At 50.7% G+C, this 23,284-nt stretch overlaps 3 protein-coding genes across 4 annotated transcripts in view; 2 read left to right on the top strand and 1 right to left on the bottom strand.

Moving 5' to 3' along the window:
- Nucleotides 1-940, bottom strand: part of RNLS (renalase, FAD dependent amine oxidase) — a 78,834-nt gene extending 77,894 nt beyond the window's left edge. Inside the window, exons 1-2 of the mRNA XM_035893088.1 lie at nt 872-940; nt 516-570 (exon numbers count right to left, since the gene is read on the bottom strand). Coding sequence (XP_035748981.1) covers nt 516-570; nt 872-940 — 124 coding nt within the window. The remainder of the gene's footprint in view (nt 1-515; nt 571-871) is intronic.
- Nucleotides 941-3,321: 2,381 nt separating this feature from the next.
- Nucleotides 3,322-10,820, top strand: LOC104125130 (lysosomal acid lipase/cholesteryl ester hydrolase). Its single transcript, XM_009637536.2, is given in 10 exon segments — nt 3,322-3,429; nt 4,292-4,381; nt 4,948-5,113; nt 6,497-6,695; nt 6,975-7,084; nt 7,487-7,623; nt 8,066-8,209; nt 9,375-9,446; nt 10,166-10,231; nt 10,587-10,820. Coding segments are annotated over 10 exon segments (1,326 nt in total).
- Nucleotides 10,821-19,310: 8,490 nt separating this feature from the next.
- Nucleotides 19,311-23,284, top strand: part of LOC104125129 (lysosomal acid lipase/cholesteryl ester hydrolase-like) — a 7,429-nt gene continuing 3,455 nt past the window's right edge. The window contains exons 1-5 of one of the 2 annotated variants that reach the window (XM_035893083.1): nt 19,311-19,340; nt 20,376-20,493; nt 21,104-21,302; nt 22,209-22,318; nt 23,028-23,153. In XM_035893083.1, coding sequence (XP_035748976.1) covers nt 19,332-19,340; nt 20,376-20,493; nt 21,104-21,302; nt 22,209-22,318; nt 23,028-23,153 — 562 coding nt within the window. In that variant the 5' untranslated portion in view covers nt 19,311-19,331. Of the gene's footprint in view, nt 19,341-20,375; nt 20,494-21,103; nt 21,303-22,208; nt 22,319-23,027; nt 23,174-23,284 lie in introns of both variants that reach the window. The other variant, XM_009637535.2, reaches the window with a different exon arrangement.

Genomic DNA, 23,284 nt, shown 5'->3' with positions numbered 1-23,284 from the left:
GCTGCTGGTTGCCTTCTTGTCCACCTGGGCACCCTGCTGGCTCATATTCAGCTGCCTTTCGACCAACCCCCCCAGGTCCCTTTCAGCCAGAGAGCTTTCCAGCCCCTCTGCCCCACGCCTGGAGCGCTGCAAGACCCGGCCCTTGGCCTTGTTGATCCTCACCCAACTGGGCTGGGCCCATGGCTCTAGCCTGGCCAGATCCCTCTACAGAGCCCTCCTCCCCCCAGCAGATCCACACCCCTGCCCAATTTGGTGTCATCTGCAAATTGACTGCAGGTGCACTCAATCCCCTCGTCCAGATCATTGATAAAGATGTTAAACAGAGCTGGCCCCAACACTGAGCCCTGGGGGCACCCTTGTGACTGGCTGCCAACTGGATTTAACTCCATTCACCACAACTCTTTGTGCCCAGCCATCCAGATGGTTTTCTACCCAGCACAGAGTCTGCCTGTCTAAGCCATGGGCAGCCAGCTTCTCCAGGAGAATGCTGTGGGAGACAGCGTAAAAGGCTTTACCAAAGTCCAGGTACACCACATCCACCGCCTTTCCCTCATCCCCTAAATGGGTGACCTAGTCACAGAGGGAGATCAGGTTGGTCAAGCAGGACCTGCCCTTCATGAACCCATGGTGACCAGGCCTGATCCCCTGGTTGTCCTGAATGTGCCGCATGATGGCACTCAAGATGATCTGCTCCATGACCTTCCCTGGACCTGAGGTCAGGCTGACAGGGCTGTAATTCCCCGGATCCTCCTTCCGGCTCTTCTTGTAGATGGGTGTCACATTTGCCAACCTGCAGTCAACTGGGACCTCCCCAGATAGGCAGGACTGCTGGCAAGGGTGTGGTGAGCGCTTTCACCAGCTTCCTCAGTACCCTTGGGTGGATCCCGTCCATCCCCATGGACTTGTGTGTGTCCAAGTGGTGTAGCAGGTCGATAACCATTTCCCCTGAATGATGCTGCAAGGGACAGTATCAAAAGCCCTACTAAAACCCAGAAAAAACACGTCCTCTGCCTTCCCTTCATCCATGAGACGAGTGACCTGATCATAGAAGGATATCAAATTAGTTACACAGGGCTTTCCCTTTGTGAGCCCATGTTGGCTATGCCTGATAATTGCGTTATTCTTTAAATCTCTTTCAATAGCATCCAGTATAATCTTCTCCATAATTTTTCCAGGAACTGAGGCTAGACTAAGAGGTCTGTAGATCTCTGGGTCTTCCCTCACGCCCTTTTTGTAGACTGGAATAACGTTGGCTAGCTTCCAGTCAGCGGGGACCTCCCTAGACTCCCCAAGACCTTTGAGAGATGATCGGAAGGGGTCCTGCCATAACCCACTCGCTCCTTCCATACTCTGGGATGAATCCCATCCAGCCCCATGGACTTGTGAACATTCAGCTGATGCAGCTGGCCCCTTGCAGTTTCAGAGTTCGCTGCACGCTGCAGTCCTTCCCCGTTCAGGGCCAGATGTGGGGCCGAGCTTGTAGCCGCCCGACATAAACCCCTTCTGCGACCCTCTGGCTGGCTGGGGCTGCCAGCGCAGCCCGCGTGTCCCCTCGGCCGCAGGCTGCAGCGCGCCCGGGCTCCAGGCAGCAGGCGGCAGGTAAGCCTGCCAGCAAGAAACTGCTGATGCTTTGAGACCCGCTTGTTGCCGGTTTTCCTGGCTCGCCCATGCCTTGTCAGTCCGTGTCGTAACTCACCCTGAGTTGAGGCCACCGATTTTATCAGTGCTGCAGGGGAGGTGGGGAGCATCCCCGGGGCTGCAGCATCGGCAGCAGCGATACCAGCTGGGGCTGGCGCAGAGCGGGGTGAGGGGAAGGCCGGGGGGCACATCTGCATCCCAGTGGTGCACAAAGCCTCCATAGATGTGCTGGATCCTTGCTGGAGAGTCTTCATCCCACAGCAAGAGCCACATCATGGTCTGCATGCTGGAAATCTCTGGGAACGCCTTGCTGAAGGCTCAGCTCTGCTCTGCTCTCTCTCCACCACAGAATCCCAGACCGGCAGGGGTTGGAAGGGACCTCGGGAGATCATCCAGTCCCACCCCCCTGCTCAAACAGGTCAGACTCAAGTAACGCGGCCCCGGACTTGATGCAAGGACCAGGAGTGGCCATGGCTCCCCCAGTATCCTCTCTCCTGTCCTGTCCCCGAAAGGAAGGCAAGCTATGTCGGCATTAATATATGCTGGGAGGAAGGGGGAGTGATTTCTTGTCCTGTCATGCCTGATCCTGTTTTTCCGCCTTTCCTCCTCTCCCTGCAGGGGAAAGATCAGACTCTGGCCTGAGTCACCATCCATGCGAGGGTGACCCAGATGGGGAGGGCTTCTGGCACTGCCTCCAGCTAGTCTTTAGTAAAGACCAGTCATTATGGCCTCAGCCTGAGGTGGAATTATCTAGGCTTACCAAAATGTGTGTTTGCATTTCAGCAAGCGCAGCTGGGCCAGGCCTGGCAGGTGCCGACACCAGGAGAGGTGGCAGGAGCCCGCAGCTTGCAAAGCCAGCCTTGGGTCACTGCAGTGGGCCAGTGCCCGGGCACGTGGGCAAGGAGCGGAGAGGCAGCCTCGAAGGCAGCGCTGCCAAAAATGAGACCCACGGCCTGCACTACCCCTCCCCATCCCTGCAGGGAGCTCCTCAGCCATGGGCAGCGGCTGGCTAAAGGCATTGCCAGCTAGGAAGGGGTGAAGTCTGTGGGGGGAGAAGCGCGGGACGGGCAGAAAATGCCTAATGAGGGCTGTGATAAGCACAGACAGAGAGAATTGACCAGGTGGAGATGACTGAAAATTTGGTGGGCATAGACACCCAGCAGAGAAAGTCACCTCTCGCTGTGGTCTAGATGGGCATCCTTTGTGCTCCCTAAGAAAAGACACATCCTCCCACCAAAACTGCACCCCGTGGCTGATGAGAGTGAAAGGTAGCTTCATCCCCAGCTTCTTCCCTCCCCGGGGATGGTTTTCTTTTGCATTTTTTAAATAGCACCCCCCAGCAGTCATTATGGGGACTGGGAGGTTTTGCATTTCCAGGCAGTGGCTCGTTACACACCAGGAGGCAGTGAGAAGAGCCAACAAGAGCTGGATGGGTTTTCCACAGGAGCTTGCTGGGATGAGCTAGGCTGGCCCTCATGCACCCTGCAGCACCCTGAGCACCAACCACGCATGCAACACTGCCAGCCCCACGCACCCCGCTGCACCCCGTGCACCAGCGCCAGCCCCACGCACCCCGCTGCACCCCGTGCACCAACACCAGCCCCGTGCACCAGCGCCAGCCCCAGTACAGGTGTAGAGTGGTCCAGAGGTTGCACATCCTCCAGCCCACAGAGGTCACGGGTGATGTCAGATGACGCTGTGCCACATCAAGTGGAAATAACCAATTTCTTACAGCTCTCAACTCTTCTGTAGTGCCGCGAGAATATTCCCAGGCGAGCCCAGATAGGAAGGGTGTCTTCTTTCAGACCAGACTCCAGCCCTCAGGTAAGTTACATGTTCACAGGAGGAAGGATTAGAGGGAGTGGCGATCCGTGACGCTCCCGAATGCGTGGAGCAGAGGGAATAATAACCCGCTGCATGGTGGACGAGAGCAGCATGCTCGGGTGGCAGGGACCTCCTGCTTGGCCAGCATCAGGAAGAAAGGCACCCACGCCTCTTGTGCTGCAGCGCCCGAACCGCGACGGGTAATCCTTCCTCCTTGGGTGCCTCTGCCTTTGCACAGGCTGCCAGCAAGGGGCCATCCCTGGGGACAGCAGCAGAGAGCTGTAGGTAGTTGAAGAGCCCCTCAGGTGGGATGGCGGGACTTCCCTGGGAGTCCTGGCTCCAAAGGAAAGTCATTCCTTCTCGTGGGAGGGGCAGTGGGAGCTGTTGGGGGTCAGGACCTGCTGCTGGTGGAAGCGGTTTCACCCTGCTGCACCTCTCAGAGGTCACCAGGAGCTCTCAGGGTGTGCTGAGCCGAGGGACCCTTCATGAAGGGAATATGTTTGCAGGCTGGCTGCTGGGAGGAAAGGGCAAAGCTCTTCCCTTGGATGTGCATGCTATTCTCCACAAAAATGCTTTCTGTCTCTCCTCGCTTTTCTGAAGGCTCAGTCTTAAAAGTAATGAGACCAGGGTCTGCTGGGGCCACAAGAACTGAGGCAGTATTTCTGTTGCAAATCTATTGTCTCCAACAAATAAAGTGATAGTAAGAGGGTTTGTGGTGGGAGCATGCCAAAACAGACACTTCAAAGCCCTTCCCAGGAAGAACAGCAGGTGTTCTGGGACAGAATTTCACTCGGATTTGCAAAAACATCATTTTGACAGTGTTTTGCAGAGCACCATAATGTGGCTGTTCGTAAGCATTGCTTGTTTAATGTGCGTCGGCAAGAACTCAGATGCGAGCCCCGAGCTGTCCCTGAATATTGTAAGTCCTGAATTCTCTCCCTTCTTTTTTTACTTGGGCACGCAAGCTACCTATGCTGCCACAGTCTGGGCAGGACCTATGGTCTCTGTGTGTAGATCTTCACCAGGGTTTGGTATCAGGGTTTTATTAGAGCTTTTGTCTCCCTGTGCTTACATACATGGAGATTTATGGCAGACATTTATGGAGGAGTTCAGGCCAAGTCAACAGGTTGGGTCACCGCAGCCGTCTCAGGCTTGGAGCTTTGCTGTCCTTGCTGCCCTGCTCTTCACAAAAGTTGATTACAACATGAAAAGCAACAATGGGTCTTTCTTTACCAGACCTGCTCAGGGAGTGAGGGAGACTCAGTCCTGCCAAAAATTTTAGCTGAAGTCATGACACCACCGCAGCGTTGGTAGAAGGGATGCTGGGAGGTCCCTACTCCACCGTCCCGCTGACAGCAGGAGTCACCACCACCAACTCAGGGTGGCCACTGTTGGCTTTGCCCAGCCAGTCTCCCTGACACCCTCTGGGACGGAGACCCCCACCTCCCTGGGGACCCATCCCACGCTGTCCTTCGCTTCCCACAGGGTGGAATTGTCCACTACTACGGGTATCCCTATGAGGAGCATGAAGTGGTGACAGACGACGGCTATTACCTCACCATGCAGAGGATTCCTCACAGCAGAGACGACCCAGGAAGCACGGCCACCTCCCATGAAGCAGAGGCACAGGGCTCCAGCATGACCTGTCCCCGTAAGTGCTATGAGGTCTGCCTGCCTGTCCAGAGACCCTGAGAGCTTTGCTGGGATGGAGTATGCCATGGTCAGGGCTTGCCTCGTCACGGGCTGGGTCCTCAAGGAGACAACTTTCCCTGTAGGATTAGCCTCGGGAGCAGAAGAAATGCAGGTGCCTACAACGCTAGTCTTCTTGTTCTGAGAGGATCTGCTCCAAAGAGGAAGGAAAGGATGAGGAGAATGAATGGGACAGAGAAACCTGGCCCCAGGTTTTGCCCCAGCTCAAAGCCAGTCAGTGGAGCAGCAAAAAGCCATTTGTCAGAAAAAAAAAAAAAACCACATGTCCAATCCAATGCCATCTCACCATTTTGGCTCCTTTCTGATCTTCACTTGAACTGCTGTTCAAGCAGAGGGGGTGATGCCCCACTCTTGGTGGGGTGTCCCCCTCCTGGGAAGCAGGAGAACTGGTGTACGAACATGTCAAATAGGCATGAAAAGCCAGATTACCATTCAGGAAATCACTTTGTCCTCAGCTGCCCAGGGTGGAAATGTAAGTCTTATATTGAGGGTCTAAAAACCCACAGAAAAAAGAGGAGACAAAGGGAAAAAAAGAAAGGAAAGGAAAGGAAAGTCACTTTCATTTCAACTTTTCCAGGCTGCAGTCTGGTTGTGTGGTCGCCCTACTGTATGAACTCAGATCTCCTTGCAATGACCCTGTTACGGCTGTGCAGTCAGACCTGCTTTGAGCAGGGAATTGGAGCAGAGACCTCCAGAGGTTCTTTCCCAACTAAACCTTTCCATAATCTCTCCTCCATTCTCTTCCTACAGCATTTCAGGCTTTCTGATCCTTTGTAAAAAAGATCTTAAGTTTGTTCTGGGGAGCTGAGACTTGCCCATATGGCTTAAAGTGGGCAGAAGTGGGTGGAGGAGATGCTCTTGACCTCTACAGTACCCGTGTCTCTTGCAATGGGGGCATCATGGTGTCACCGTACCATGGGAGGTACTTAGACTCCGATGCATTTTCCACATCTCTTGGTCAGCCCAGAGTACCTGAGCCAAACAAAAGGTACTGTGAGGAGGGTGGTATCCATGCAAAGGGCACAGTCAGGGTCCAGGCAGACATGGGGCTTGGTTTTGTTCTTCCTGGGAGCATGATTTACTGAGCTCCATTCAGTGTGGAGTCCGACCTCATTTTTCAGATTCACTATATTGAATTTCTCTGCCCTGGGATGACCAAAGAGCCTACTTCAAAACCACCTCTCCACAGAGGCTGAGGACATAGGTGACCATCTCCGTGCATTGGAGTCACTTTCCCAGGAGGTTGCTCCCAAAGCAGTACCTGGATGTGAACAATCAATTTTGCTAGTGGTCAGAGAAAACACTCCTCCTCTTCTTCCTTCAGCTCCAAAGCCCGTGGTCCTCCTGCAGCATGGCCTGATGTTGGAGGGAAGCAGCTGGGTTATCAACTTACCCAACAGCAGCCTGGGCTTCATTCTCGCCGACGCTGGCTATGATGTCTGGATCGGAAACAGCTGGGGGAACAGCTGGTCACGAAAGCACAAGAAGTTTGATTTTCACCACCAGGAATACTCAGCTTACAGGTATTTTCTGCGAAACCGAGGGGTGGGCAGGTATCTGGTACCCTCCGCAGTGTCCGTAGGCTGGAGGAGCAGTGCCACCGACACTCACACCATCTGGCAGTGGGCATAAACCGGCACCGCCAAGAAGCCATAGGGGTGCCCAAGAAGTCATAGGGGGTGCCCATGCCTGCCAGAGCCCTCGCTTGCTCCCTGAATAATCACGGCACTACTTGCTGTGTCCTGCCTGTCACTCTCAAGGTCAGCAGCAGTAATTTTGTCATGTGCCCATCTCCATTGCAGCTTTCATGAGATGGCCATGTACGACCTTCCAGCAACGGTCAACTATATTCTGCAGAAAACTGGACAGGAGCAGTTATACTACGTGGGTTACTCTCAAGGCACCACCACAGGTACTTAGGAGGAGACCAGACCAGTCAGACCTATGTTAGCTGCGCACCCTTTGGGACTGTTCTCCTAAGAGCCTGGGCAGGTAGGGTAACGTCCCAGCACATCTAAACAATGAAGGGAAAAGAGCAGGTAAAAATCCCTGTTTGCTTTAACAGAACAGTTTTGAGCAGAGACGGCCAAAATATGGTTGCAGCGGTGGCTTTTGGTGCATCCCACTGCTGCCAGAGCCCCAAGAAGGGCTTGCAGGAGCTGCAGCTGGGCTGAGCAGGCAAGCTGGGAGCCGAAATACATCAGCAACAAAGGCTTCAGGTCAAGTCACAAACCTGCTAGAGCCACCTCTGAGGGTCCTTCCAATTTCCTTCAGAAATAAGAGGGCAGGGTCTGCTTCCTTCTCCCTCCCACAGGTTTCATTGCATTTTCGTCCATTCCTGAGCTGGATCGCAAAATCAAGATGTTTTTTGCCTTGGGTCCTGCCACCAATAGCTCAAATATGAAGACACCATTGGCAAGGGTGCTTGACCTTCCCGAGGGGCTGGCTAAGGTACGTCCTCGCCACACGCTCGCCCGGTGTGAAGGGGAAGGAGGGAACGGGAAGGTCCCACCGCCTGAGACGTGCAGTGCTTGTACATCACTTCAGTTTCCCTGGCCTCTGCGTGCCCTTGCACTGAGTGGGTACATTTGTGCTTACACTCGTGAGCCTGCAGGGCATTAAGCAGCGTAAAGCGTCCTCCTGTCCAGTCCTAATCAGGGAAGGGCTATTTCTAGACATTGTGTTTGGGTCCATGCTGCTAGGAGAAACCTCTTCCAGGAAGATCAGGGCTCTGCCAGGGCCATGGTCATTTCTGAAAAGCCAAGATAACAAAGCACAGCAAAGCTGTGGCAAGGAAGACAGCAAACCTGAAGGGGTGAGCAGAGGGATGGGGAGTGTCTGGAGGCAAAAGAGGAACATGAACCACACTGATCAACGCCTTTGACTTTCACAGTTCATTTTAGGATTCATAATGGCCTTCAATAAGGGCAAGACCTTGCACCAAGCGATTTCCAGTCTGTGCAGCTACCCCATCTTTAAAAGCTTTTGCTCCTTGGTCTTTTATTTGCCTGGTGGGCCCAGCAACAGCTTCAATGTGGTATGTACACTCCAGATTACTTTTTAAGTGGTACGGTTCCTCGCTGTTTGAGCCCAAGTTATCAACTAGCTGCCTTCACCTGGCCTTTCGCATCTTTGGTTCCTCAAAAAATCTGTACATTGTGTCAGCGTTCTGCAGTCTGGCCATTCTGTTGGCCATTGCCATGCTCTTGTGTTGGCACCAGAGGGAAGCGCAGAGTGCACACAAGGTCATGCGTCTACCAGGGATGTTGTGTCCCCAGTGGGAATGATGCCGAAGGGGAGAGTGCAGAAATTAATTTGGCGCTCCGGGACTCCCAGGGTTTCTCTTTCATCAAGTGATTTGTAGTTTCACATGTATTTTAATAACAAAACAGGCTCTCACAGCATGAACTCCCCTTCAGTCCACTGCTAAGGAGAGGTGGGGCCTCAGGCTCTTCCGTCTACCATCCCTTAGAACATATTTATCCCCAAATCAGAGCCTTTCCTTGTGCTCCACTGCGCTGATCACAGAGTCGTAGAAAAATTCGGGCTGGAGGCACCAGGGTGGGGTGGAGCCTCCAGCCTGACCCCACTCCCACCAGGGCCAACACTACAGCTACCGTGGGTTGCCTGGGGCCATGTCCAGCCCAGGAAGGGCCATTTCCTTGGGGCCAGCCAAGATGTCAATGTCCAGATACTGTCACAAACTGCTCATGCGGAGAGGGGACAGGTCCACGTAGAGTACTGAGCACTAATAGCTTGGTCATGGATGGAGTCAGAGCTGGGCCACTGTTTCTCGAGGGAAGCGTTGGTGTAATTTCATAACATTCCAAGGAGAAAACACATTAGAAACAACATGTAGAGCCACTGTGATGAGTTGCACGTTGTCTTTGCAAAAGGATCCTGAGCAGAAGATGGGGAGTTTTACTCTGGTTTGAAAACCACATAGACTCGTAATGTGACCCAGCATCCCATGGGAATTGCTCTGCTTGCTGAAGGGAGCTCTACAGTGCCCTTCATGCTGGTATCTGCCGTGTGTGTTCTCACGGCATGTGCCTTCACAGAGCTGAGGTGAAGCAGTTTGTACAGAGGCAAGCTCTAGCTAGCCTGTGTGAGTGACAGACTTGTGTGGCTGCTGAACAGTTTTATTTCTAATGGGATTTCCCTCCATGCAGAGAATAAGTGTCTCCAATGGTTTCTTGCAGGGCCGCATAGATGTCTACCTGTCCCGCTACCCTGATTCAACATCCCTAAAGAACCTGTTACATTGGCGCCAGGTAATATTTCCTGCTGCAGAATAAGATTGCATGCAACCAGGGCCCATGTTCTCTGAGCTGCCAAGGACCTCTCCTCAATGCTTGGGTATCATCCTCCATTGCCCTCCCTGCAGAGCTATATTAGAGAGGAAAGGGGAAATCGACATGAAACACTGGTGCAGATATGCAGTTCTTTTGGCCATGACTTTCAACAAAAGATGACCAAGAGTCTTTGGATCTGATAAGAGATGGAGACGGAAGCAAAAACTGGTAATAAACCAGCACAGGAGATGCTCGAGTAAAGGCCAAGAGCTGAGGGTCAGCAACGCTAACTAATCATACAACAACTAATCATCGAAAACATACACAAAACCATATCCTTCTGTTGTAGCCGTTGACCATGACAGACACAGGAAACTTGCCCCAAGGTCTGACTCGTGGCTTCTTTGAGGCTAGCTCTTGACTGTATGCTAGGTGCACTGTGGGTTTCTGGGGCCTCAGCTTCCAGACATCTGCAGCTTGCCAGCCACCCGAGAGAGGAGGGATGAAAGATGTGAGCAACACCAGGCGATCTTGCCGGCTGTGCTGAGATCTTCCTGGGGTTGAGGTCTCCTCCCAAAAGACGGTATCACACGTAGCAAATAGCATCCTTGACCCTTGGTGGCAGGAGGGAGCAGTGCATCTTTCTTATGGTCCCCTCTAATGCGTGGATAATAAACACAGCTCTCCCCCTTTCCCAGCTCTATCAAACAGGGGAATTCCAATGGTATGATTATGGCAGTGACAACATACTTCATTACAATCAGGTAAGAGAAATCCATCCTCATTTGTCAGTTTAAAAAAAAAAAAAAAATTAAAATTACAATGAAAATATTGCAGGGACTGAATTTTATGGGATTTATGGAATTTACCTTATATGGTCAAACAGGTTTGCATCTTTCTTGCAAAAAAGAGGTCTGTGATGTCGTTCAGTGATGACTTTTTGATCCTCTGGTGAAAAGGACAGGAGCCCAAGGCATAGTCAGGATCTCTGGCGATAGTTTCTGTACCACTTTGGGATAGGGGAGAAATTCCAAGCAGCAATCAGGAATACTTTGAATTCTTGACTTGCCTGTGACCTCCCAGGCTTTCCTTCCTCAAGTCACACTGCTTGTCTTCCAGACCACACCTCCCTTTTATGAACTGGAAAATATGAAGGCCCCGCTTGCTGTGTGGTATGGTGGCAGTGACTGGATTTCAGACCCCGAAGACGTAAACATCACACTGACTCGCATAACCAATGTGGCATACAAAAAGTACATTCCCGAGTTCACCCACTTTGATTTCCTTTGGAGTACGCAAGTGTATGAACAAGTGTACAAGAAAATTCTTGAACTGATGCAGAAAAGCGCCTAGAATCTGTCTGGAGTAATTGGTGGTTTCTCGTTTGACTTCTGGGGCTTCTTTTACTGGCAGGAGGTGTGGGGGGTTGAACAAAAAAGGAAGGGGGAAAGGCTCACTAAACTACTGTACTTGGCTGGGATCAATATTACTCTAGCAAGGGAGGAAAACAAGCCAAGGCAATGATCGGGAAAGCACATAGGATTTAGGTTAAATGGGCTGAGGTCCCTGCAGAAGTTGGGCATGGCCCTTGAACCCTAAGTCTCCCAGGTGCCTTGCCCGTGTGCAGTTTCAGTGGAATTTGGCTCCTAGTTGCCATTGCGGGCTCTGGCCTCCCTACGCTTGGGTTCCCAGCTATAAACACCTGGGCAGCAGATGAGCTCCCTCCTGGGTGATGGTGTTTCATGAGAGTAGGTGTGCTCAGGTGGGACCACCTGGTGGGTCGAGTGATGAATCCTGCTGGTGTAGCTTTATCCACCTTCCAGTGACCCTTCCACGCCAAGGATCCCAACATCCTGATGTTCATTGCTTTACAGCTGGAAGGAGCTAGAAACTTGCTGCCTGGTGACAATGAAAAGAGCTTGTGGTTTTTTCCATGAGAACTGTCCATTTTGCTAACGTAGGGAGCATCTTTCTCAAATTCATGTCAGTTTGGATAACACCAGCCTTACTCATACACAAAAGGGGTTTCAGTAAGTTCTACCAGGAAACATCATTTTGCACCATTTTAAGCAATATTCCCAAGCTCAAACCCAGCTAAAAAGGTCACCTTTCGCTGACTCTCAGGAAATGGTTTTGTTTTCCTTATGAGAGAGAGGGAAGAGTCTGGTGGAAGCCAGTAACGCTTTTAACTCTGTTTTCAGCTTCTGGATTACACTTCTTAATAATACATTGATGGGGGAGGAATTGTGAATTTCCCTGTTGGTGAAACTATATTCTTAAAATGTGCCTACTACTACTAATAATAATGTAATAGCAGTAATAATAATTGTAAAAATAAAGTAAGATAGGGTCCACTGGGCTCCGTGTGGTTGTCCTGCCTTACACCTCCACAGGAGTACGGGGGGTTTCAGCCCCGCGCAGGCGAGGGCGAGCGGCTCGTCCAACCCTCTCCCTGCTCAGGGATGGCTTTTGGTGGCTTGCAATGCTGGCAGATGCCCACCGCCCATGATGCAGCCAGTATTCCCCACCCTTTGAGGAAGAGGTGACTCGCAGAGGGCAGGTAGGAGGGTGAGGAGGGGCGCTGAGCCCAGCTCGGCTGCTCTCCGGAGGCAAACTGTGGGTCTCGGCAGCACACTGAGTGTCCGGAGGCGGTGGGACGGGGCTGCTGGCGCACATCCTTGCAGGAACACTGCGGTGGGCTCTGAGTTAGCATCGAAGGGCACCCGCTGCAAAGGCGTTTCGCTTTCCATCCTTACAACTAGAACTGACCATGGAGGAACACAGGACGGGGTGAGGTAATCTCAGGGTGTAAGAATTAGGCTATGGGCTAGGTATGATCCGTGTGGGGCAACAGCGATTAGCTCCCTCACTTGGTGTATTTGTAATGACATCTTTTTCTGTGCAATTACTTGTTTACCACAGCATTCCCTGGAGCAGCAGTCTTACAGGGCTGCACTCTTCATACTGTGGATGTCAGTGCCAATGCAAGAAGGCTCTTTTGTCTCTGCAAAGAACCACCCAAAGCTTGGCAAGACATTTCCCCAACAGACTTCTCAAAAGTTTGCAAGAATGTATTCATGTTTGGTTAAAAAGTACTAACTTTTTACTTCTGAAAAATTGTAAGAATTGCAGGCTTTAGTCTCGTCTCTTTCTGTTCAGGTTATAATGTTTCTGTATAATTACTTCTGTAATTATCTGATGCAGTGTTTGTATTGCATTATCTTCATTCATTGGCAGTCTCCCGTGACAGAACATTTTGGTGAAGTTCTCTCAGCATCAGGTTCTGGAAGTGCTCTGCTCCCTGTGGCACTGGTACTTGGCTCCCACCTCCTGCTAGATGCTCCACAATGGCTGAAGTGGTGCATTTTGGAAGCAAAGAGAACAGTAAATAATTAAGGTGCTTGTAGCATAAATATTGTGATGTTCTGTCATCTGGGATTGTCTTGATCGATAAATGGATTGAGTTGCATGGCAAGCTGTATTTATCTTGCTGGGACTGGAGTCCTTGCAAGACTCAAGTCATTGGGAAGGTCCATGGTGATGGCGCAGGTCCAAGGTCAGGCTGGGACATCAGCCCACAGTGTCAGGGTCCGGATCAACTAAATCTCTCACCCTTAGGCTTCACAGCGCAGCACAAGCCTTCACCACCCTGGTGAATTCATAGCACACCGATGCTCCCTTTTTATTACCTATGTGTGAGCAAACCAACCTCAGTCATATGCCTACACGTGTGGAGGGTGTTGGTCATTCAGCCACTTACCTCGTATTCTTCCAGCTGTGCTCACGCAAAGCCATTCTTGATCTGCTTGCGTGTGGCACACAAGGCCAGAAGGGCTTAAAACCGTGTCACATCCCTTTCAAAATACAGCCGTTGCACCATGTTTGCTGACCTATAATTTTCTATCATTGCCACAAGTCAATGCAAAAAAAGGCAGTGCATGCATGAGCTGTGGAGTGTACAGTCAGCTCCACGAGCCTTGGAGCATACGGTCAGCTCCGTGAGCCATGGGGCGTATGGTCAGCTCCATGAGCCGTGGGGCGTACGATCAGCTCCAGGCCATGTCCACACTAGAGAGGTGGTGAGCACGTCCCCTATGGCGTGCTTCCCACTTGAGGATTATGCACAGGCACGTGCTTAAAGTCACGCTTTTGTAAGTAACCCTAAGATAGCTTTGGTGTGTGCTGTAGGCAACGTACTGGCCTATGTTGTTATTTAGAAACTGATTTGTACCAGGGTTAATCTAGGGTAAGGTTTCAGTGAGTTATGTCAGACGGTGTACTGCCTTTTCGTGGTTTTTTGGTCCCTAATAGCAAGTCTGACAACAGCTTCCAGCAGTCACCAGCATCGCTGCATAGATTCGGAGTTTTGTTAAGTTGAGGACACGTTGCTTTCTTATTTCAGGGTGTCGTGGTTTACCCCCAGCCAGCAGCTCAGCACCACCCAACTGCTCGCTCATTCCCCCCCCTGGTGGGATGGGGGACAGAATCAGAAAAGTGAGCAAACCTGTGGGCTGAGATAAAGACAGTTTAACAGAACAGCAGAGGAAGAGAAAGTAATAATGATAAAAGAATACGCAAAGTAAGTGATGCACAACGCAATTGCTCACGACCCACTGACCAATGCCCAGCCCATCCCCAAGCAGCGATTGCTGCCCCCCGGCCATCTCCCCCCAGTTTCTATACTGGGCATGACATCATAAGGCATGGACTCTGGCCAGTTGGGGTGGGCTGTCCTGGCTGTGCCCCCTCCTGGCTCCCTGTGCCCCGGGCAGAGCAGGGGAAGCTGAAACGTCCTTCACTAGTCTGAGCATGATTTAGCAACAATGAAGCCATCAGTGTGTCACCAACATTATTTCCAGCACAAATCCAAAACACAGCCCCGTGCCACCCACTATGAAGAAAATTAACTCGATCCCAGTCGAAACCAGGACACAGGAACTATGAGCAATTTCTGTATTATTTCCTATGTTATTTCCAAATTTTCTTTTGAGGTTGCTAGATAAATGCATGGAAGAGAGACCCAGTGACTGGTCTTTGAGACGTGTATTTTCATATATTGGTACTTCAGGCAGACGGGAACGGTATAAGGCCATGGAAAGTGACAGTTAGCCAAGATCATGATCAGCTATCACTACCTCCAGCACTCTTCACAAGCCTGTGTCGGTCTCCATTCCTGACCCTGGACTATGTTGTGTGGGACAAGTTACTGCTCCCTGAAGGTCTCTGCTAGTCCTGACCAGGGCATTGCCTAAGCTGAGCCTAATCAGATTTTCTCCAATACATCGGAAAAAAGCCCAAGAGCACTATGATACCAAATTTGAAAAATATTAGTATTTCTTTATTGGGAAAGTTTGCTGAAGTTGGCCTAGGTCTGTTCATGAACAAACCAAACTCTTTTAGCTTTAAAATACTCTTTAAAGCCAATTGTACAATGAAGAGAGATCAGAGAAGTACAAGAAGTTCAGGGTTGTTCCGGGGTCTTCTGAACAAAGAGACGGGGTAAGAATTAGCTGAGACAAGCCACTGGTGACCACATCTCAGTTACTCTGCAACCAATAATTGTGGGAACGAGTACAGAATCCGCAGATGCAGCAGCTGAGCTGGACACCAGAGATATCCTTTGTCTCGTTGGCCGCAAGCCATGGGAGAAGTAAAACAAGAGTTAAGTGAGAAAAGCGAGGTCAATGCTACAACCAATGGACTTTGCAAGATGAACTTTGCTTCCATATAAGGCTTGGACTCAGCGCTTGCCAACTAGCTAGGTGATAAGAGGAAAAGCAGTGGCTTTGTTTTGTGATCAGTGTAAAAGGATGTAAAGCGTTAAATAAAGGGATTCCGATTCCACTTGTGCATGAACTTGGAGTCCATGCCTTCATTGCCACAAATAATTAGGAACATTTATGGTTTTGTTGATTCAGTTTTACTGCTGTGAATAAAACGATTGCGTGAACAATTCTAGCAAGGTGTTGTGAAGAGAATTTGTTGTTTCATCAAGCTTCACTGCACAGCTCTAGCATGAGTAAAAGCCCTACTAAATGTGTAGTCAGAGATGCTGGAGGTATCCCAGCCTAGCTGAGGGGCTTTAAACTAGGAGAGGTACAAGCAGACAAGCACTGTTTTCCTTATCAGATTCTTTACTTGACCAAGGTTCTCCAAGGTTACTGTGAGGGCGTCATGCTTATCTGGCAGGAATTACACAAGAGTTGGCTAAAATTATACTCCCTTTCCCAGTTCAGGATGCCAAGACCAGACGACAGCTATTTAAGCAACTCCCTGCTTGTGACTGGCTTACTCTTGTGCTTGACAAGAGGCAACGGATAGAAGGTAACAACCAGCATCCTGGGCATACAGTCTGGAGGCTTGCACATGCACGAAAGCACCAGGAGAAACACCAGGGCAGGAGCTAAAGGAATGGTATGCATTGATAGCCAAGGACATGATTAATACCAATCAAACTGGTAAGTGCCGAGAAATGTGTCGCTTGCACCGTGATGCGCCACAGAGAAGGTGACTCATCAGCAGAAGACCTGCGCCTGTTAGCAGAAGGACAGCAGTGGGGATACAGCACATTTCATGGGCTGTTTGTCTTCCTGTTAGCCCAACAGCAGGATGGGTTACAGTCCTATGATACTGCAAACAAGAAAATGAAAGACACCCAGCAGCAATGTTGCCTAATATTTATGAAACGTGATGTTAACAAGATGCAGAAGCAAAATGTCACGCCATAGTAGCTCTTGACTCCTAAAGGACCTTTAGAAGCCAAGAAAGAGTTGGCCTTTGGGCCTCAAGAAGAACCCAGAAGGCATACGGAGAACTCAGTTGCTGGCAACCCTTGCCTTCCATGCCACACTTAGGTGACCTTGACAAGACCACTTGGATACACACATTTTGGCCCCTCTGAGACTGTGTGTGTGAGAGTGCTGATTACAGGTACAGTCTACCTGGTCAGAAAGTGAAATAAGATACCTGGCTGTTTCTACACCATCTTGAGTTTTCTTACGTTAGTTCCTGCAGCAATACGGTAAGAACATCCCGTGAGTGTGGCTATACAGCTTCATTTTAAGATGCCTGTGATAATCTATCTAGTGTTTGGTTGTGCACCCTACCATGTATTATGGGGTCCTGACACTGTAGGTTAACACTGGTGACTATGGACCGGTCTGTTAAGTATGCAATCACAGCAGCATCGTGATGGTATTGCTCTTTCCACCTAAACTTGCACATATGTGTCAAAACACCCAACTCTGGTCTCCTAACTTCAAATAACTCAAAGGTCTTCATTTCTTCCTCTGACTAAGCTACACAAGAATTTCTTGGTAAAAAGCTATCTGCTCTTTGCTGGCAACTTCTTTCCTTCCTCCCAGTTATGATAGGTACTGGTGCTAAGTCGCCCGCTAGCCTCAGCGCTGATACGCTTCTCCGATAGCCTCGTCCCATGGCCTGAGGATGCTGGAGAATGCTGCTGTCTTTCCAACCCCTACTAGTACCTAGCATTAGTACTTAGTACTTCCGCTAGATAACTAGCACTCAGTGGAGGTAGAAGGCAGCAGACTTGACAGTGGATGAAGTAGCCGACTGCGCAGGTAAATGGTTAGATCTGCCTTGATGCTGTTGAACGAAACCTGACAGCAGAGTAGAAAAACGCAAGCTGGGTGGGGGTTTCTCCACCCATAGGATGCTTTTTAACTCCTCGTGAGACGCACACTGGAACTGCCCTCTATGCAACCTGTAAAGTCCAACTTATGTAGTGGGATCTTTGCACTCACAGGAGTGGGAAGACATTTTCAAAAACCCGAAGTAGACACAGGGACAGGAATAAGGTAATGAAACAGTGAAGGCTCTGGCCACACCTGCCGTCACAAAAATAGCGCCCACACACACAGTCCCTTTGTGTCAGCGGTTGCGGCGCTGGTAGAAAATTACAGCCTGGTGGATGGAGTAACACGTGTGTTTTGGGCTGTTTCACAACACGCACACTGCTCATAGGCTACAGCTGTTACGAACATTAGAAGTCAAGCTAATCCATGACCAGGAAACGTGTGCTCCGGCAGAGCACCTGCAGACAACCAAAGGCTCGGTGCTTTAGGTGGCTACCAAGCAGCTGCATAAAGGCGTACGTTGTAAGGTCACAGGCTGGAGGTGGAGAATGAACACCTTTACTCCGTGCAGTACCTGTTGCTTCAGCCAAACGGAGGCATTGCACAAGCTCGCCCCCACTCTGCCGCCCACTGGCAAGAAGCTAAGCTTGATGCTTTTCCAGAAAATGTTGCAGAGGTTTTGCAAACTGCCAGTTGCAAATAGAATACCGCTTGGGCACAAGGGCTATGCGGGGGTTGCCTGGGCTGCTGTCACTTTTGAAGAGTGGTGTAATCACCGAATGTCTCCCACGCAGGCAGCCGTCGAAGCCTGACCTGTCCATGGTGTGTCTATGGAGAAGCTGGCATGATCCTGAGGCCTTGTGAAGCTGGTGGAGCCCAAGTCCTTTCATTGCCCTGGGAGTTCTTCTATGAGGTGCTCACAAAGCCCCCTGGGAGTTAGAAAACAACCCTTTACGAAGAAAACCTTCTGACATTTTTTAGTGCAGCTCTCATGAGCTTAAGGTGCAACTCCACAGCTGAAATTCCTTGCCACACCACTCTGGCTCTTTTGGAAACATAATCTTTGCAAGCACGAAAGTCATGACCACATGGCCAAGAAGAGGAAGTTATCAAAGATATGACCAGCGTGCACATCGCTTAATTGGAGGACACGTGATGTGGTCCAGTGTGGTGCCAGCGTAGCAGGGCTCTGACACAGCGCACTCTTTTTAACAGTGGTGATGACAGAGCCACCACCATTCGCACCACCAGCCTGATCAGACACGACAGTTGGGCTCTGCCTGGTAACGTATTTGCCTCCGTGTAATTCAGATTTGCGTTGGAGCTATCCCGAGGGTGAAAAAGCATTGATTTATTTTTTTTTTCTTGGTAATAACGTAGAGAGGGTTACTGTGAATATTTCAGAGGGCAGGTATGTCTCAGCGTGCAGGAGAGCCATTGGAAGGAGGAAGAAGGGAGGTAGAGAGTGTAGCCAGATGGCTAGTGAGAAGATTTGCAACGCATGCTACTGGGTTGAAGTTAAGCTTTAATTTTCAAGAGCCTGGCGAAGCATTAGAAATCATATATAATATTAACTGTGTTTATCAAGAATAGATCTCTGCTCAGGACAGGAGTCCCTAAGGCGGTCAAAAAGGCTTCTGTTTTTTCAGGCTACACTTAGTTAATAAATAGTCTTCCTACAAGTCTTGTTGTGTTTCAGTTCATAGGACCCTTTTGTTAATAGTGGCTTCTGGATGAAAACGCTAAGCCATAGAGACACAGCAAAAGCATAGACGTAGTCATAGCCCAGCCAACCTAAACTTGTTCCTTGCATAGCGTAAACTCTTACTTCGGGTTAATTTCTCCTATGTGACAATTGGCCCAATGGAATTTTCTATCACTTTAGTTCCTTCATTATAAGGCTATTTCTCATCTTTCCACCATTAAAAATATAAAAATGGGTCTTGCCTAGTACCAGATCCAGTCTGTACGGAGGAGCATGAGGAGCCTTGTGTGGACTGTAATGGAAGCTGGAATGGGGAATCCCCTCCACTTCCCCAGCCCAGACCATGATATTTGGTCTTCAGATACCTAAAGAACTTAAGCCATCATCACTAAGTAGAAACAGACAGTCATAACAATGCTATATTATAATACTAATACTAATACTAATACTTTACACAGGCAGGAGATGTGGCGGTTCATTGCAATCCTGGTTTTGATACCAGCACCCGTGAACCCAGCAGATGCCATCGAGCAGAAAATGGCTACAAACCCCGAGACTTTCATGAACGTTGTAAGTCAGAAGTTTGAATTTCTGCCCTGTCTGAAAGTTTGCAGGCATTGAGCTGGGGGAGAGAGGGATGGAGGGCAGGTATGTGGGGAGGGCTCGGGTCACCACGCATGCTGGTTTTGTTGAGCAGTGCAGTGTGACGTTGCCCCCATACCATCGTTAACAAGCCCTGCTTCCTGAAGGAGTCCTCTTCCTCCCAGCATTATTAAGTGCAATTATCAGCAGGTCAGTTAGAGAAGGACGTAATCCCAGCATGGATTTGATCAGACACCTTCCTGGAAGGTAGAAAGTTCTGCATGGCTCCTCTTCTTCAGCTGCAGCAGGTTGCTCAGGGCCGTGTCCAGACGAGTCCTGAAATCTCTGAGGGTGGGTTTAGATGGGCTCAAGTCTTGGGCAATAAAATTGCTGAAATTAATCTCTTCCACCAACCGTGTGGCAAAGCGAGCACACAGGATTGTGTGGGCAGGATCACAGCTGGATTTCACCAGACTGAAACTTCCCAATCTGTGGAGTTTTCAGCATAAAGTTCAGGCAGACCCTCAGGAGCCCTGTGACAAATGCTATGGGGCTTGTCCCATTGCTCTTCCCGTCAGCCCAGCTCAGCAGGTTCGATATGCCCCACCATCTTATCTGCCTGCACATCAGCTCAGCGTCTGACACGACATGTCCTGCCACCAGTGCCAGCTGTCAGCAAATCCCTTTGGTTCCAGTCTTGATTTCTGGAAACACTTCAAACACATGAGCTGCTGCGTGCTGCAGGGGAGCTGGCGGCTCCCCTCCTGCTCTCAGGCACGAGCCCACGGCTGAGGGTCTCCTCTTCCCTTGGACGTCTCGCCAGGACGGGCATGCGATTCTGCCAGAGCACCCTCTCTCAAAAAGGTCCCCGGCTGATCCTTAGACACCCCGGGCAGAGCAGTGCCCCAGTGCCACAGTGTTTGGGTTTTGCAAAGGCATCCCAGCGGGTGAGGGATGCACTCATCAAGCTGCATGAGCACCTCGGCCACAGAAAGCTTTCCACCTGGGTTTTTCTTCCCCCAGAGCCAAATAATCTGCCACAGAGGGTACCCCAGCGAGGAATATGAAGTCCTGACTCGCGACGGCTACTACGTCAGACTGAACAGAATTCCTCACGGGAGAGAAAATCCTGGCAACAGAGGTACGGCTCTATTTCACAAGGAAGCCAGGAAAAAAACCCCAACCCTTAACATGACAAGCAGATGAAGGGATGAACCTTACCAGGCCAGGGGAGTTTTTATTGTTAAAGCAAAAATACAGAATGCATGGTATTTCTCCAATGTGCAGTCAAGGCTTTAGCAGCCAGCACAGGAAGGTGCGCGCAGCACAGCCACCGCCTTTCGTATCCAGCAGAGGCTTGGGTTAAAAGCTCAGAGGATGCAGGCGTATCTTAAGAGAGTTCCTCGTTTAATTTTTTCCCCATAAATTTGTGACTTTGGGGTTTGAACCACCTCAGGGACAAGCCTGTACATTTGAGCCTTCACACGGTTGTTGTCAGTGGCCACAGTGCTGAGCTTGTAGGGCCGAGCACCTGGGGGCTTAGGGGGGGTGTCCGCAGCCCTCCAGCTGAGACAATGAGGGCAACTGCCACGAGACAACTGCGGCAAGGATTTCTTCACCAGGAGACATCATTAGAATGCACATTTTATGTCCTCTGGCAGTGCACGAAGGAGGCTTTATTGGCCTGAATTTGGGGTGAGCAAGTAGAGAAATTCTGTTTCAGTGAAATGCGCTGTTTCTTTCACATCTAGGAGCCAAGCCAGTCGTGTTTCTCCAGCACGGGTTACTCGGAGAAGGCAGTCACTGGGTGGAAAATCTGGCTAACAACAGCCTTGGCTTCATACTAGCAGACTCCGGCTATGACGTCTGGCTGGGAAACAGCCGGGGGACAAGCTGGTCCCGAAGACACCAGCGCTTTTCAGCTGACCAGGTTGAATTCTGGGATTTCAGGTGGGCTGGAGCAGATTGCAAAAGCGTGCCAACTTCTCTGGCTGTCAGTAACCTCTAGGCAGAGGTGGGTGCCTCCAAGCAGGCAAGGCAGAGCACCTAATCCCTGGGCATTGCCTCCCCCAGACCTCCCAGGGATGTGCCCAGGGAGGATGGAGGTACCTGTGTGGACCTGCCTGCTGACGTGGTGCCATCCCTCCCTGACGCTGCCCGGCCCTGCCAAGAGCACAGGGCGCTGCTGCCGGCGTGGGGGCGCCCACCCTGGGAGACGCCAGCCCTGTCCTGGGGCCTCTGCGGGGACTTCCCGAGCCAAGCCCCTCAGCAAGGCATCAACAAGCGTCCTTACCACCTCCCCTTCTCCTAGATGTTGTCCACAGAAACCTTGTCCCCAAGAACAGTTTTTTAAGCTGCTACTGCTTCTCCAGAGCGGTCCTGGATTTCCCAAACTCGTAAACATGCTTCCAGTAATAAAGTAGGTCTGCATTTCACCATATCGCACTGAAAGGCACGTGGGCAGGAACCGGTGCCCCATTCCCTTCTGGGAAAGAGCATCTCTAGGAGCAGAGCTGGTGCTGTAATCCCGACGAGAGCCAACTCCGGGTCGGCAGAGCTGCAGCCCAAATGCACAGCTGGCCAGGCTCTGCACGGTTCCCTTACCACTAACCATGGCTATGGGGGGACTGAGCCCTTTCAGGGAAGGATGAGGCCGTGGCAGGAGGGATGCCTTCGGACTCTCTGCAGTTTCACCCTGCACAGGGCTCTCCTAGCGCATAGGAATTTTCTCCCGGAAAATGAGCCACAGACGTTAAGCCCTTCAGTATACAAGCAATGCAACGCAGCCAAAATTCACAGGTAAGTTTGCTCTCCTTGGTGCTACCTTTTGACCAATGCTCTACTCCTGTGTTGCAGCTTTCATGAAATGGCCATGTACGACCTCCCAGCCATGATCGACTTTGTTCTGCAGAAGACGGGGCAGAAGCAGATATATTACATTGGCTACTCCCAGGGCTGCACGATCGGTGCGTTAGAAGGGGTTGCACATCACGTTGCCTGGACCACCTCAAAAACATTAATTTTAGTGTTTGCAAGCAGCAAGCAGAGAGGTCCCATCCCTGTGGCTGCTGAGCAGGCAGGCTGGGTAGAAGGTCTCTTGCAGTGAGAAGTCCCACAGCCACCATGCTTTCCACGCATGACATCTGGGAGGACCAGCGTGCTCCTCGGGTAGTAAAAAAGCTCCCGGTGACCTCAGTAAGCTCCTTGCTGCAACTGTAATTCAACCTAGAAAACCGAATTGCAGTGTTCCACGTCAGAAGCAAAGGCGTTTTGCGTGGAGGTCACAGCTTCTGCTTTCTGATGAAATGCATGGTGCTTCTTTTCACCAGCTGGGCCATCAGGGGTATGAGATATCCTCCGTGGTGATGATACTCTTTAGCAGTGGTCGATGGAAGATGACAGTGCTGTTCCCTTCACCCAGTGCATGGGGCAGGACTTCCCATCCGTGGTAGTCACTGAAGTGCCTCATCAGCTGCTTCTAACCATAGGAACAAAGGCATTGCCTCCTCTTGGACATCTCTGCCGCTAAGATTAAGCAGAAAGGTGGCAAGAGATCCCAGGTTTCTAATTGGAGCCAGTGCTGGCTAAACAGCTCTGGGCAGCGGGGCCAAGAGAACCCTGGGATTAAGCACCTGAAGATCGACCAAGTCTCAGGGTGTTTTTCTGTTTTCTCAGCGTTCATTGCATTCTCGTCCATGCCAGAACTGGCTCAGAAAATCAAAACGTTTTTTGCCCTGGCTCCAGCAGTGATAATCAAGCACGCGAGAAGTCCCATTGTGAAAATGTCCTTCCTTCTGGACACGCAATGCAGGACGCCTCAGGTAGGAGATTACTCCCTGTGCTGCTCCCCCAAACACACCAGTGCCAAGAAAAGGGATCGTGCCCAGGTGCGGTCCCCAGGGCTATCCGATGGGGCAGAAAACAGTTAATTC

This window comes from Egretta garzetta, unplaced genomic scaffold (genome assembly GCF_000687185.1).
Source record: "Egretta garzetta isolate BGI_Z169 unplaced genomic scaffold, ASM68718v1 scaffold234, whole genome shotgun sequence".
Taxonomy (NCBI): Eukaryota; Metazoa; Chordata; class Aves; order Pelecaniformes; family Ardeidae; genus Egretta; species Egretta garzetta.
The sequence above is the reverse complement of the archived record's forward strand: the minus strand, read 5'-3'. Positions and strand labels throughout refer to the sequence as shown.